The sequence below is a fragment of the Dysidea avara genome, chromosome 11 (genome assembly GCF_963678975.1).
Source record: "Dysidea avara chromosome 11, odDysAvar1.4, whole genome shotgun sequence".
NCBI lineage: Eukaryota > Metazoa > Porifera > Demospongiae > Dictyoceratida > Dysideidae > Dysidea > Dysidea avara.
Window position 1 is genome coordinate 21,796,486 of NC_089282.1, and position 16,396 is coordinate 21,812,881.

General features: G+C 37.4%; 2 protein-coding genes across 3 annotated transcripts in view; one reads left to right on the forward strand and one right to left on the reverse strand.

The window, feature by feature from the left end:
* On the reverse strand, positions 1-10,311 carry LOC136239285 (neutral amino acid uniporter 4-like). The gene is made up of 11 exons (XM_066030014.1): positions 9,981-10,311; positions 7,501-7,553; positions 7,323-7,454; positions 6,757-6,847; positions 5,975-6,063; positions 4,805-4,924; positions 4,664-4,748; positions 4,316-4,615; positions 3,344-3,528; positions 1,356-1,549; positions 1-406 (listed from the first exon to the last, which is right to left on the reverse strand). The coding sequence occupies exons 1-11, from the start codon at positions 10,050-10,052 to the stop codon at positions 153-155; spliced, it is 1,575 nt and encodes a 524-aa protein (XP_065886086.1). The 5' UTR covers positions 10,053-10,311; the 3' UTR covers positions 1-152.
* LOC136239283 (rab proteins geranylgeranyltransferase component A 1-like) overlaps positions 10,103-16,396 on the forward strand; it is a 10,927-nt gene continuing 4,633 nt past the window's right edge. The window contains exons 1-7 of one of the 2 annotated variants that reach the window (XM_066030011.1): positions 10,103-10,242; positions 10,299-10,365; positions 10,588-10,663; positions 10,716-10,867; positions 11,195-11,486; positions 11,918-12,034; positions 12,096-12,216. In XM_066030011.1, the coding sequence (XP_065886083.1) occupies positions 10,182-10,242; positions 10,299-10,365; positions 10,588-10,663; positions 10,716-10,867; positions 11,195-11,486; positions 11,918-12,034; positions 12,096-12,216 (886 nt within the window). In that variant the 5' untranslated portion in view covers positions 10,103-10,181. The other variant, XM_066030012.1, reaches the window with a different exon arrangement.

Genomic DNA, 16,396 nt, shown 5'->3' on the forward strand with positions numbered 1-16,396 from the left:
TACTTAAAACTACCTTTTTACAAAGTGGCATGAAAGTGCACATTACTACAATATTGATACAGACAGATCTTATTGGGTATTTCTATTATTTATAAAAAAACACTAAAAATGATAGCATACACTACAGCTATACAACATGTTAAAATACTCCATCACTCTCCTGAGACATAGTCAACAATGTTCTTCACTGATACATAAGTTCCAGTAATGAACCCCAATAGACCAATGATAATGATAGCAGTAGACTTGCAGATCCACCATGCCTTTAGCCAACCAGGTTCATTAGCACGGTAAAACACCAAAATCTGTAGAATTGGTGGGAAAATGATGGCCAGTGTACTACTAGAAAATGCTCCAATGAGAGAAATAAACAGGTCAAGTTTTGGAATGGCAATTGCTAAAACCCCTGTAAAATAACAATCACATCTAATCCCATAGACAGGTAAAGTAGACAGTTAGATATTAAGTAGCAGAGTTAAAGAATAACATAATAATAATAACTTTACAGTGTATGGCATGGTACAATTAGCTACAGTAAAGAGGATAGCATTAGATTTTACATTGCACTGATGGTCTGCTAGCAGCCAGAAAAAGACTTGAATTACATTAATTCTTAACTAAAATTAGGGGTAGGAGCAATGTTGCAGCAATTATAGCAAGGGTAAAGGAAATGATTACTTGGATCAAAGAGTTCACAATGAATTATTACTTGGATTAAAGTGTTCTGTAAAATGGCTCCACAAGTGCTCGTAAATTATTGATTTGATTGTGTTGAAGTGTAGTTCAGTGTTGATAGGGGGAATAGCAATTACGAATTTTATTATTTGATGAATAATTGTGAAGCAACTTGTGAGCTGTAGCTGATCTTGTCCTACTATTAGAGAAGGTTACATAATTCAGAATAATGAAGTGGTCACTTGGTTGTTTTAGAGATTTCACAAAAAAATAGATCATAATAATACATAAGTGGAAGTAGCTTTTAGCCGTAATCTGTAATCTGATGTGTTATCATTCAGGATATACTTGGGGGAACATTTATGCAAAGAATTGAGTTTACAGCCCAGCACTTGGAAATTTGAATTTGGCGTTGAAATGAACAAACCCACAGTTAGTGCATGCCCATAACTTGACTGAACACTCAAAACTTTTAAAGTGACTATATATTATTTTCACAGTAATGACTGTTCTATTAGAGTAGTACAATCGGTTAAGTGGTAGCTCTGGTTCAAACAGTGCCAAAATATTGTACCTAGAACACTGTGTTCAAATTGAATCCAATATAATTGGTCTTTGTTAATCAATAATTTTTGTTTACAAATTTATCTAGCAAAAAGTATAAATACACTATCACCTACCTGTAACCACAACTAGGATAGTTCGGAACACAATTTGTCCCAAATATGTTCTCTTTGGCTTCCCAGTTGTATCACATTTAAGAGTTTTACTTCTAAATCTTGTTGGTTCAAGAAAGTCCATCGGTACATAAAACTGTACCAGATAAGTTACAAAAATAGCATAAGAGAGGTATAACTTGGTGATGTGGTAAACCCTAAAGACAGAACATCACAATTAACAGTTTAGAATATACCATGTACAGGGAGCAAATGTTTAGTCCTACAAAATTCACGTAAAAAGAAATTTTGTAGCTAATGTAACCTGGTACTGAGAACTTCAAAATGAATAGGATAGAGCAAGAAATCAGAGAAAAGGTGACACACACTTGACTGCTCTATTACAGTATCTTGATCTCTAAATGTCTCAACGTATTGAGGGAAACTTTGGTGCTGCCAAAATTTGGCAAACTCGATGAACGATGGATTCACCAAATCTTCTCTATCATATTTCTGTGTATGAGTATGTCATGTGACAGAGCATCACTTGGTTTGCTCTTGTAATTCATTTTGTCGACATGTATAGATTTTACAGTATTTCAAATGTGATCTACAGCCGATGGAGCCAAGCGGCCCTTTCAGTTACTGCATGACCAGCCATCAAGCTAGAGTACTGTCTTACTGTAATTGATGTTCATGGTATCCTTGCTAGTCCACACAAAGCTTGAGTGCGACATACCTAGTCTAAACTTGTTGTTGATTACGGAACAGAAGCCATCCATGTTTATGTGTAACTGGTACAGTGGACCCTCAGTTATCCAAACCAGGGGTGGATCTAGGATTTCTAAAAAGGGGAGGGCTAACTCAAGGTACTAATTTCTTAGGTGGAGGTGTGCAAAGCACACCTCCCAGCATGCAAAGTATGCTGGAACTAGGGGAGTCCCCCCCTGGAAAATTTGAAAAATAGATGCTAAAATACTGCAATTTGGAGACATCTCCACATGAAAATACATATTAAATTTTCTGCCTGTAAATGTTTTATATATTGCCTTAAGTTTATAGGTATGGCTATCTGCAGCATTTGTTAATAGAAAGGTTTGGGTAGGTTCAGACAACAAAGCACATGATGCACCCTCTCACAATTGCACAACAAAAAGTGCATGTTAGCTAGAATAATAATGTTAAAACTGGAAAATTTTGAAATATGAATGATACGAGATCGAATCTGGGAGCATTTTCCAATGGAAATTGTGTACTACAGTTCCTGAATTAAGTATTACCACACATAAAAACAGGTAGATGAATCAAGCCTTTTAAACAGACCAATGCACTTCATTGTATGTATAGGTGCAGGCAGATTTGGAAAAATTCCATAACAGAATCATTTCCAGTGCATGTTCTATTAGAGTAGTTAGGTGACTGCTCTATTAGAGTATCTTGTACACCTCCAATGCTGATCCGGGTCCTTGTTGCATAACCTTTAGCATAAATCCACTGATAATACCTTGGAAAGATGTTTATAAGGTGGTTTTATGAGTATTTGTATTATTAGTGACCACGTAATTATGCTAAGACAAAATTTCATTATAATACTCAGCATATTGATCAAGTAAAACCTAAAAGTGAAGGGGTGGGAATGGGGGCGGGGGGGCTAAAAGCAAACCCCAGTGGTCTTAGGCAATGGTAAAAATGTTAAGAACACTGAAGCCCATACATTTATTTATACACAGGACTCTGCTACTTTAATAGAACATACACCTTTACTCAAAATTCTCCAATAGAGTAGTCATTCCGAAATAAGGGTACGGATGAGGGTCAAGTCTACTGTAATTGGGCACATACCATACATACAATTTACTACTTTTTAAATTTCACCAACAGTGTTATTTCGCACTAATTTTTTCCTTCACCTAAGGCTCTGTGTGGTATCTAAAATTACCAAGACAGCTACCTCAGGTCATCATAAAAAAATTCATGAATGAAATTGCTTCCTTACTATGTTATCAACTCACACACTGTGTAAATCCTTGTCTTTGGGAAGGTTTAGTGTGATACTGTCTTCAATCTTATCCGCACCAAAAGCTAGGTACCCCAGTGTGGAAAATCCAGCATACAACAGTGTTATCATTACCATAGCTATGGATACTACCCATTTAAAACTGGATGGATTCTTCATTTTGTTCTCCAATGGAAGAACCTGTAAGAAATGACAACGAAAAAAAAACAAGTCATGTTAGATTGATACAACTATAGGGTATAAGTAGCATAAACACAATCCCCCGTATGATACAAAATTATTAATTGATTATGATTCGCCAATTAATTCTTGTCCAATTTTAGCAAGCTAAATAGAGAGAATACAGTATGACACAAGCATTCGCCAAAATATTATCTGCCAAATTCTATCTCAAGATTAATCACCAAAATTTTATCTTGCCAAAATTTTGGTACTAGTTTTTTTTATCCATGCTGCCATTTTTCTTTCTGTGTCAACAGTTATTGGCACCACTGGCAGCCGAATTCAGCTACCAGACAATATTATTTTTCAAGCCAGTAACTAGCAAGAGAAGACTAAGACAATAAAGTTGTATTCTTAGTCATGTGAGCTATGTATACCTATTCAGTCATCCAAATAAAACCCACCTGCCCGCATCACTAGGTGGATAAAAAAACCATTGGTCAAATTAAATTAATGTGGCTTCAAATGAGAAAATTTTCAAGGGTGTGTGTATGAATAACACATAGTTTGTATTCATGGATGAAATTGCCGATTAGACAAGCCATTAACAAAAGAAAGACAAGTCTCTAACAGCAGGAGACCCTAGTTTTGAAATTAAAAGTGAATGCTCAATTAGAAACCTTTGACAGCTTTTTGGGTGTTTACTAAACAAAGTCAATGGGCTTCACTTAGCAAAGCAATGAGATAAATGGTTTGGATGACTTTAGTGGGTTTCTACTGCACACAAAACTTTTAAAGTGCTTACCACTCCAATTCCTTCAAATGCGTACACAGCATTCCCAAAGAACACAGGAATAGCAGTTCCACCGAGCACAATTGCATCCACTCCACCGTCCCTGCCATTTGCAGCAGCTTTGCCTTCCCCAATAAGATAGGTACAATAGTACAAGATCACCACCAGTCCAAATATGATGCAGAGATTAGCTACAGCTGACAAAGGAGCTAAAGCATCAAGATTTCTTATCCAGCAAAAGATGGCAACCATAGGAATCAAAATGAGTATCCAAACACGATCATCTAATTCCAATCCACAAGCATTGAATACCTGCAAACACATTTGTCATGTATTTCTTGTAATTCCATAATTCTTTACCTGCTGTAGGTTACTTCCCATAAATACGAAATACACTGAACAGAAACCGAATTGTGTGAAGATCAGGAATAAATTAACAACACCCCTACACAAACAAATTTATTACAACAAGTACAATACAATATAATAGTGAACAACTACTTTGCAATGTAGCCAGCTTTAAACTGATTTATTGTGTACGGTCCAATCTTCTTCTTGAACCTAAACTCCCAGAAGGCCACCTCTGCCACTTGCCCATAGTCCAATGTGATCTTATCAAACCTGTTGGTATGTGTTAGGATATTGTAATAGTTAGGATGAGGTGGGAAATGATTACAAATGTCAAAGTTGGTCTAACATTACATGTGTACATCAGCATGCCAAATTAGCAGGTCTGGGAGGAAGGGATATGCTTCATAGAAAAATTTACATTCCCTGAAGTAGCACACAAAATTCATTCAGCAGCCTAAATACATGACAAGGTCTGCCTCACAAACTGTACTCCAAGGAACCGATCAGCAACCTGTAACAGCAAAAATGTGTCAGGGTCAGTGGAAGCTACAAATGACAGGTCAGAGCAAGTAATGGTTGTGGTCAGGGTTACCGCTGTTAAAGTGTGCAAAATTTTTTGAAAATAGTAGCATCAGGAAGTGTTTTCAGATCGAAATTTAAAGCTCTATCAGCTTGATTCAACAATAATGCATTGATTGTTCTATTAGAGTATATTGATCTCAACCAGCAAACCTACAATGGCCACTACTGTGTAGTCTATAATGACCGCAGTGCTTACATTGGAGTTGGGTATAACGCGTTACATAATAATATTACTTTTGCAATAACAAGTGACAAAGTACTAAGTAATATAACAGATATTCCATCTGGAAATTGTAACATGTTGCATCTTTCTAATATGCATTGTAACCAGCACATGATTGGTTGTATTCTGGCACTGGAGACAGCATTTCAGGCATGAACAAAGAGAAACACGTGTCTCACTTGTGTCACTTGTAGTTGTAGGCTGGAAGCCTGTAGTTGGACTTAGTTCAAAGCTTGTAATGAACAAATGATATTGCTAGTTACAGCCCCTCACAGTAATGTGTAATATGTAACTAACACTAACTAGTTGCTTTGTCTATGTAAATGTAGCACATTACATTACACAGAAGTAACAAGTGATATGTAATGAGTCACATTTTTAAAGTAACAATCCCAACACTGCACACTACACTACACTACACTACACAAACTATATACATACACCACACACACACACACACACACACACACACATACGCACACACGCACGCACGCACGTGCACACACACACACTACCTGTAGCACAGCGCATGGCTGCACTTGACAAGTAACAACATACAGTGGAGAGCAATCATTCCCAATATGATCATCAGTACTGGCCCAAACTAGACAGCAAAAACAACTGATGTTATTCAGTCATTCTACAAACCTGTTAATATGGGCACTAGAGTACACCTAGTAGCTAAGGTACAGTAGATACAGTAGCTAAGGTCCCAAAATATCACTTAGTACAGTATTAATAGATCTGTACATCTTAATATTCAGGACAGTCCCCAAGGTATCCACAAAACACACATTCCTCTAGTAACAAGTAACACATTGGCTATGACATGTGAGGCAAAAAAAAAAAAAATTATGGGGACATTAATATTGTGTATACGGTTAGCAATCTCTTATCACATGAAAATCCTTCAGTTATATATGTATTATAATATATGTATACATAGAGCTACAAAATTTAAAGCGTTCTTCAAGAGTATTAGCTCAACGTGAACATAGTATAATATTATAGTTAAGTACAGTGAATCCTCAGTTATCTGAACCCCAATGTGTCTCAGGCAATGGTAAAAGTGTTCAGATAAGTGAATTGCATGTTCTGATAACTGAAGCCCTTACATTTATTTATACAGAGATCTGTTGAAATACTCTAATAGAACAGTCATTTAAAATTTCAGATACATAAGAGAGGGTACGGATAACTGAGAGTTTACTGTATTACATACATAGTTGCTCTAAGCCTTCATGCACCCCATGTCTTCTGACATGTAAGATGGCCTCTACCTACAAAATCAACTTACGATATATCCAACTTTGCTGATGGCAAACGGTAGTGCAAGCAACCCAGTACCCAAGTTACCCTTTACAAGATGAAGAAATGCCTGAAAATTCCTATAAAGAGAATAAAATAAAAACTCTCACACTGTAAGAAACACATGAGTTCAAAATAAGATATGGTAAACTGGCGAACAAAAAACAGCCCAATACTTTGTGCAAAACAGTTGCTTGCCAGTCAAGTGTTAGTTTTGGACATGCCCTACAATAGGATGCCAAAAATGTGCTGTAAATTAGCACGTACATAGCTGAAAAATGGCAGAAAACATTTCAAAGAGAAATTACAGTGAAACATTCTATTCCAGAATACACTGTAAGCATGATAAAGTGTCCTTATTAGTGAGGTATCTTGATTTAACAAGTCCAAATGTGTGTACACTAGTACAAATAGGACTATGGACAAGTGTCCTGCTTATCAAAGTGTCCTGCTTATCAAAGTGTCCACATGCACTTCAAGCAGTTCGGGTTCCCCGTATGGTAAAAATTGACAAGGCAATCATATGCAAGCAGCCATACAACTTTGGTAACATACGATGTTGGATGATCCGCTCTCTTATTACGAGGAACAATATCATCTGTTGATATGATAAAACTTTCGGCATCATCCTCAGCACACTCATCTTCTACACCACCGTAGTTTTGTGCAGCATCAGTCAGGTCCGATCTAATATGGCAGCCTCAAATTTCACCACACAATGCTACACACTTACGATTCCAATGGCGAGTGTGGCAGTAAAGGCTCGTTTTGTACATTTAAATCTTGCTGTAGTAAATATAATACAATAATTAAGTAGAGTAGTGTTGTGGAGCTCTGAACATAATTATTTCCTTTTTGTAAAAATATAATAAATATACATGTGCTAAACAAAGAGTCACGTATTGTTTCTTGTTGGTACAGAGGTTTGCGGAAGGTTTACAACAAAACCGCAAATCACCATACGAAAAATGTTTCAAACCGCAACCCATGAAATTGAACATCATCTTCCATGACACTCCAATGAAATGGATTTTAAAATTATTTATAGAGTTTATATACAGCATGACTTAATTGACTCATGGCTTTTTCACAACATCGCTTGATTGGCATTTCATCAACGAAGTTCGATATCATGTGGTAGCTAGGCAACATATGGAATTTGAACATTTCATGAGCATTTCAGTTTTTTCATGTTTCATGTAGGTCCATTAGTGATAATAACAGTACAGTGGGATCCCCTCAACTCTGAACATTTCGGATTTATTTTGCCATGAATTTACCACATGACCATACCCCCATGAAATGTTTACGGTTCATTATGAATTGGCAATAAAAAAGAGAAACTGTCCCAAAAATGTCCTATGAATTACTAATGGTAGCATGAGCAAACGATAATTGACCTAACAATATATTTTCCATACAATTATTGAATTCCTCTGTGAACTCGTACTTGTTTGCTGATGATGGTTTTTGTCCACTTTTATGGGTTTATAATATAACATAGTAGGCCAAGTACTTCCTGTTGTTATAATGGAGTCACTACATTTCAGTGGAGAAGGTGACAATTTACCCAAAAAGGCCAACACCAATAATGGAAACATACATCTTCAGGTTTTATAGATCCTTGCAACTGCAATGAAGTCTGAAACATGTCTGACTGATAAGCTGGATCGGTTGCTACATAATTCTCCGAATACACCCTTGCAGACCTTGTAGTTTTCAGATAGTGTTCATGTGTTGCTTAACTGGTTGTGGCTATATCTCACGCTTCAATCACGTAATCTATTGGTGGCATGTACATTATTACACACTGATTACATCATCTATGGCAGGATAGGGCAGAGTTCTCAAATGCAATGCATATTAGCACTTAGTCGATAATTTGTATATGGAAAATATACATGTAATCAATAACAAGTACTGGTAGTCAATAATACCCACTTTGCAGGGTCTTAGTCTACCGTGCAGAGCATTAAACTGAAATCTAAAAAAAATGGAGCCACACCTGCTTTATAGCTGAAGAACACCTGGAGCAGATGATAAAAACTGGGAGTTAAAACTTGGCGAACAATAGGTCACTTAAACTGTATAATGGGTTGCTCCATAGAAATTAATTTAAATGACCAATGAATACACTATGAAAAACCAATTCATGGGACATTTCAATTCCATCACAAACGCAAACACCTTCATGGCAAAAATGACTTACTAGTGGTAAGTGAAATCAGTGTGAGTAGGACCTTGACAAATATCCTGATTACCAAGGGGTCTTATGAGGGCATATCAAAACTTTTGTAAAATATTCAGGATTTCGGTATGGGTTATGCCCGTTTCATATAAAACACAACACCGTCTTCTAAACAAGGTGTCATAACTTCCATGCACTTTGGTTAACAGACACAAGATTTGGCCCATCAGATTCCTTGATGAAAGGTGTTTCAACTGATGTGTAAGTTAATTGCATAGCAATGAAAGGAAAGCTAGAAAGGAGCCTTATATTACAAAATTTACGTATTCAGAGCACCTGTAAACATGTGTTTTTGGCATGTTTTACAACATAACTATAACCTACTTTTTTTGCACTAAATACGGTCAGAGTCTCATTAAGAATCCTTCTCTGTGTAGCTAGATTGATACCAAATTTAGCAAAGAGGTTAATTTCAGGTTTTCCAATTGAGGTAATTAAATTTTTCAACGACTTAATGTATGGAGGGTGCATTATGACATCATCAGCAGTAAACAACAGTCACTATGGTAACATTATCATGCAAATACAGTCGGCATTGGATACAGAAATTCAAGGGCTTTCTTTTGTTGTATGGTGTGCTGTGAGTTAAAGGTTGTAAATTAGCAATTTTGTGTGGAGTGTAATTCCAGAGGAAGGAACAATGAGATCTTTTGATCAGCCTATTTCACCAAGCTGAGGTTATAAATTTTAAAAAAGATAATATTATTGGTATATATTTAATGAAGGTTGTTTTGGAAACTTTTAATTTGATCACCTGGAAATGCTCAATTTTACAAATCCCATACGTGTAGACTACGAGCTCTGTAGTGGCAGCTGATGCATATGCGATGTTTAACTATTAATCGCGCGAGATTATATCGAACAATATATATGTTTGCAAACAATGTTATACAAACACACGTGCCCCTGACAAACAAACCATAGATATTCTACTTATCGAGCTACTTATCTATGATAAAACTTACTGGAGCTTGTTGCTTGTTTTTTGAAAAGTAAACTGCTGAACGCATAGGATTGTCTCTTGAACTGTCTTCCATTTCTCTATTACGTACAGTCGGACGTTAAACAGTAGTCTATTGTTATTATTACAAGTAATAAAAAACACCTGTGAAATTTACGGTAATTCTGTTAATTAAGTCAGTGCGCGTTAACTAGAAAAATTGCCGATGGCGCATCTTCCAGAAGATTTGTTACCGTCAGACTTTGATGTTGTCATCGAAGGAACAGGTAAGTGATGGTGACAAGAGTCTACGTCATTACAAAATGTACTTTACTGCACGCAGGCTTGGTTCAGTCACTACTCGCGGCAGGGCTCGCCAGATGCGGGAAATCTGTATTGCATTTAGACAGGTGAGCTGGTTTTCGCTTAGGCTCCTAGGCTATGGGTAAACACCTCGAACAGGCTCTGCCTTCTGTGTACACCCTCCAGTGCCTAACTGGTAAAGTAGATAATAACAATAACATAACATCTGTATTGCATTTAGACAGGTGAGCTGGCTATAGGAAAAAACTGTTTTTTACTGTCACGTGTCGGTGCTCAGAAAAAATGTTAACGTTGTTTTATCCCAATAGAAACCCATACTATGGCGAAGAATGGGGGACACTAATGTACAGAGAGTTAACTAATTGGATAACTTCTTGTCAAGAAGTAAGCAGGAGTAATGACTATAAATGTATCAAAGAAGGGTTTTCATATGTAGCCATCGAGAGGAGAAGCAGCATCAAATGTAGGGGATTCACCTCCGCCAGCCCCAGTAGGACCAGTAGACATAAAACCTGGTGAGAAGCTTGTTGATATTAAGACTCCAGTGTTGCAGAAAGTCAAGAATGTTACTGAGAAGATTTACGCAGCGTAAGAAATGTCATATATGCTGTCAGTCAATCTGTATTATTTTCTGTGCATACACACAGTGAGGTACATAGTTACATTAGGCTACTATACAGCAACATAGAAAATGTCAAATTTGATAGGCTGCATAGATCCCTTCTCAGTAGATCTCTGTGTCTGTGTAACCTACGAACTTGTATTCCCAACAGTGCTAATGCACTGGTAGTTGGAGATGTGGTGGGCTAGTTCCTTCATTAGGCAGGTCATTTTGTGTCCAAACGATGAATCTGGGGATTAATACAATTGCAAGTTTCAACAGTTGGCCATATTGTAGTTCTATTCCTACTGTAGTGAAATAGCAGATGTTAGTAAAGATGACATCCCTGCTGGTGATGAGAAAGTTGCAGAGGAAGCTGGCAAAGATGATTTGCCAGCTGGCAGTGAAGAAGAAAAGAAGGAAGATGATGTACCACATGACAAGGAAGCTAAGCAAGAAGTAAAGGAGGACAATGCACCTGCTGCTGGTGAACAGGCCGAGGGGCATAAAGAACCAGCAACACCTGCGGCAGTCCAGCCCAGTCCGATAACTTGGGACTCTCTAGGAGACAGAAAGAAATTCTTCAATTTTGATATCATGCCAAAGGTAATGGTGTAACATAACCCAACTCCCTTGCTGCCTGTAACAACCAGTGAAGAAGTCAACATCGTGTAAAATGTTTCACAAAAAAACAAACATTTTTGAGGGTATAGGAGTTATATAAGTGTTAGCAAGAGTAAAAGTTAGATTAGGCCTACTGTTTTGAAGTCAGAGAATTGCTGTACAGTAATATAGAAAACATGAAAACGGTGCCCCCTGAATATGATAAGACAGACACCGTTAGATTTTTTTCTGTCTGTCTGTCTGTCTGTCCTCTGTAAGAAGGTTCCTTTCCTTAGCTAAGGGGTGTATAAACTACTATATAGTACTGTTGATTTCGGACCTAGACAGATGTCCTTTAAAAAGAGGTTATCCACAATTTAGGGGTTCCTTTACAAGAGATTCCACTACTTATTGTATTTGTGTTGTTGTTACAGCTATTATTGGCTAGAGGTGGCATGGTGGACTTATTAAGTAATTCAACAATCAGCAAGTACCTGGAGTTCAGAGCTACTGGTGCTATTTTACAATATAGTGATGGAAAGCTGGGGCAGGTAATGCAGAGGAGGTTTGAGTGATGTGTTGATGGCATACTTGTTTCTTTTGTGTGTGTAGGTGCCTTGTTCTAGAACTGACCTGTTTGCAACCAAGTCAATTTCTCTACTGGACAAAAGAAAGATGATGAAATTTCTTCAGTTTTGTGCAGAATATGAGCAGCACCCACAGCAATATGAAGGTAGGTGCTGTTCTGTTATAGACTATAAATTATGCATATTGTTTAACCTTAAACTTCACGGCGGCTAACATTACAAGTTTAATACATGACGTACTTTAGCAGGAATAGTTTTAGTGATCCCTCCTTCTCCAGCATTACTTTGAGCCATCATTCTGTTGTGCATTTATGACACTTCCCAGTCTTTTCAAGTATTTGTTTGCAAACCCTCCAGCCTCCTAAAAGACAAGTGTCAAAGCCATTCTGTAAGCAGCAATATTCAATTTGGTAGCCATGCAATATGGTCACCACACCACACTTTCACCATAATATGTCACTGATGTGAGAGTGCTTCTGGTTGCTACAGGCTGTATGTACTTAAGGTACCTATGATGGAAACAGTTTAGTTTTTAGGTGTTTATTTTTAAATTTCTGAAGAAGTATTCAGCACTCATCCATAAAGCAGTACAGATGACATGAGCTCCCTACACATTTCCTATGTGACAACAGACAGACAGTTATATATGCTTTTGAAGTGTTTACAATTCTTTTCTCCACTTCTACATGAAACCATCCACTGTCAGCAATAGTGTGGGATTCACTAACCACTAACCAGTCATGATAAATGGTTTTACTGAACCTCATTGTGAGCTAATAACGTCAATTATATGCAAGCTTGGGTAGCAGCAGCAGCTGTACCCTGTCCACGTTGAGCACATCAACACTGCCACATCATCAGATATTCTCCCAAATACAGATGTACTTCCTGAGCATTCCTGATATATGCAGTGTGTCTCTATGAAACACCAGCTTGTACAGTAGTAGTGTACCCACACCCTTGGACTGTCAAGTCATCTCTGCTGTATAGAGTACACAGGATCGCAGTCATTGTTTTAGAGGTCATTAGAAACGTCAAAGTCATCAAGCAGTATTCCATTCACCTTGACCGTGCAGCCTAGCAATGGAAGGGGACACCTTACTACAGTTATGCATGCACATGATACATGTACAGTCGACATGTACAGATTATTGTCAAGGAACTATAATGTTGTAATCCGATCACATTTTGACAACTGATCAGTTAACCCTAGCGACACCTCTCAGTAACATTCCATGTAGGTATTGTAACTCCACTTCTCAGTTATACTTGTCCACTATTGTTAATGGTTATTGCTATCTGACCTCAGAGTCTTTCTCTAAGATGTCATGCTTTCAACTTGCCAGTGTAATTGTATGACAGTTATGCAATAAGTTTGTCATACGATTCTGAATTTTCACCATCATTGTGTTTTGCCATTTTAAATCAAATTTTCTACCTAGATGCAATAGTTGGATTACAGTAAATATACGTTATACTTCTGGCAGTGACTTGCACTCCTATGTGGTATGGTGTTTCACAGTCAGTCACACCAGATGGCTTTGCTATGTTGCATTTACACAATTCTAGCAGAATTGGATGATTTTTTCAGCTAATTTGTTTTTAAGGAATTCCTTTCTGGTGTTTTTGAAAAGCTGACCATAAAAATAGAGCTGTGCAATAATAAAATTTCTAATATCTTGATAATGCTACTGGTTTCCTGTAGTATGCAGAAATTTACTATTGTGACAACGAAAGCTCCCATAGTCTTAATTGACAAATTACTGCAATGGAATTTACAGTATATTAGCCAGTAAACTAGCCCAATACTTTTCCTGTACATGCGTGTGAGGTTTGTGCACAAACATGTCCACAAAAATTGCCACATTGCATTCCCTCCTCCAACATGTGAATTTTCTTAGTTATGAGTAAGAGCAGAATTGAGATTTCTGATAGTTGTAGGCATTGGATGGAATAACAGAATACTACTTCACTAGTAGAGTGGTACGTTTTAATTTCAAGGGCTTCCCTAAAGAATGGTGCAGCACCACTCTACTTTACTCAAAATTCTTTTGATGTTCGTTTTGTGATTGTACACTGGTGTGAGTCACTTCTGATGTTTTGTACTACACTTGCCACGTGGCCAAAAGATGGCCGTACTGCTGGCTGCAATATAAATTCCCAGACTTGATTTAACTCATTCTCCAGTTCATCACAGAGTGCGTAAATTTTCTACCTAGTTACACGAGGTAAAAGTACAGTTAATAGACACTGTATCATTTAATTTGCAGTGATTCACAGCCAGTCCTACTGTTAAACAACTCTTGTAGAACTGTTAATTTTCATCCAATGCATTTCTAAAAGCTGTCCAGTATGTTGCTATACAGGTGTATGTTGTTGATGTATATTTGGAGTTTCCTGTCTTTCTTTTTGCTAAAATTTTGTTTCAGAAAAGCTAAATAAAGTGCAGCGATAGAACTATAGTAAGCCTATAACCTGTGTTCTGTTTCCACAAGAGTTGCCTCTCCAATTGTCGGAATATCTCTTCTTTGAAAGAATAATAAAGATAGTGTCTTCCTAATCTACCTACACATCTTTGCATGCGAGGTCTGTACAGACATGTTCACAAAGTTTGCCACATTACATCTGGTGAAATTCCAGGGTGATTCAATTGAATGTTCTGCTATTGGAATTGGCTCTGTAACTAGGTATAATACAGTAGTTAAATTTGGTGGCTGCAGTCACTTATCCAGCCAACTATTAAATCAAACAAGGGTTGATCAATTGATTGTAAGGATCCTGAGCTTGTATGCTATCTTTGTACGTACACAATGCATCAACTCCATAGTCACAAGCCTTGCTATAAAACTTTGTAGACTCGGGATAGCAAATGTTCTTTACCAACGGCAGTGAAGGCTTTGAAAAATCTGTGTGAAGCACTCTACATAAATTGGATGCAGTGACACGGCCAGCTCGTTGTTCGTATCACAGCTTACATTTAGATTGCTCCCTGGTTTTCAGTTCTACCATGTCTGGAATTAGAGATATCATAAAAGGCATCACATGCCTTTAGCAAATCTTGAAAATAGTGCTTCTTGATTATCTTTATGGAATAATGATGTGAGTGGTTCAGGAAGCAATCCCCTCACATGCAATGGCACAAAATCATCATTAAAACCACTCACCAAGGATAGCAAAAGTGGCTTGTGCTTAGCTTTAGAAAGCTTTGAATAATGCTCTTCCAACATTGCCTGTGTAGGCTTTTGAATCGTCAAACTTTTCTTTGGAGCAGGTGCAGCAGACTTTAGAGAGCTTTTCTCTTTTGTCCTGGTGTTCTAAAGTCTTTTTTTTTCTGATGGCAAGAATGGTACAGTTCTACGTAAATGCTGGTGGAAGCCATGTACAAAGCAGAGACGTGCAAGAGAACTGTTACTTTACTAGGGTGTTGGCTTCAGCAGCAAACAATGTGCGAGCAAGCTTCTCCACACCCTGCAGGTACAGTGTGCTGCCATCACTTCTCCATCTGATTTACAACACATCCATACCTTTAAAGGTGGAGCTGACAGTGTAGCAGTGTAGATGTATCTGTTGCTACCATCTATCAAAGTTGCAAGAATGTTGTTGATCCAACCATTCATAAAGCCATCCATGCTCTTGTGTAAGCCTTTAACATTTCATGGGTGTATTTGTTAGGCGTACTGATCAAATAATTATAAAAACGTCGCCTTAACAAGCACTCGGCTTATCTACCCACTTTACACTTTGAGTGCAGCCGCCTTTTTGTTTTATTTGACAGTATGGATCTTCCTGACAACCCAGTAGAGATACTTTTTCTTGGTATCGTCTTTTATCAGTGTCATTCTTTAGACCAGCGAAGTACTTCGAAAACATCAGACCACTCATTTCACTCATAATCCACTCAAAAATGGCTACACTGTATTCATGTGATATTTGTGTAAGGCACATAATTTACAAAAATTACATAATAGTTTGGTAATTACTAGTGTCATTTACAGTGTTACTGTGAACTATTGTCACTATTTACAGCAATTATTTTAACAATTAATTTCAATTAAATGGTACTTCAGAAGCACAGTGGTTGTATAAAGCACAACATATTGTAACCTCTTTATCAATAGGTGACAAATTGTCATCTCCAGTACACTCTAATGGGAGTGTAGACTGTAAAATCATGTACTTTTGCCTAACAGCACTGATAACTCTCTCCACGTGTATTCTTACTTGGGAGAGCTGTCTTGAGGTATCAACTTCCAGTTTGCTAAGCTGAGGCTTTCCTCGTGTAAAAGGAGGATGTTTAACTTCTGCACACAGCAAACCTACACTTTG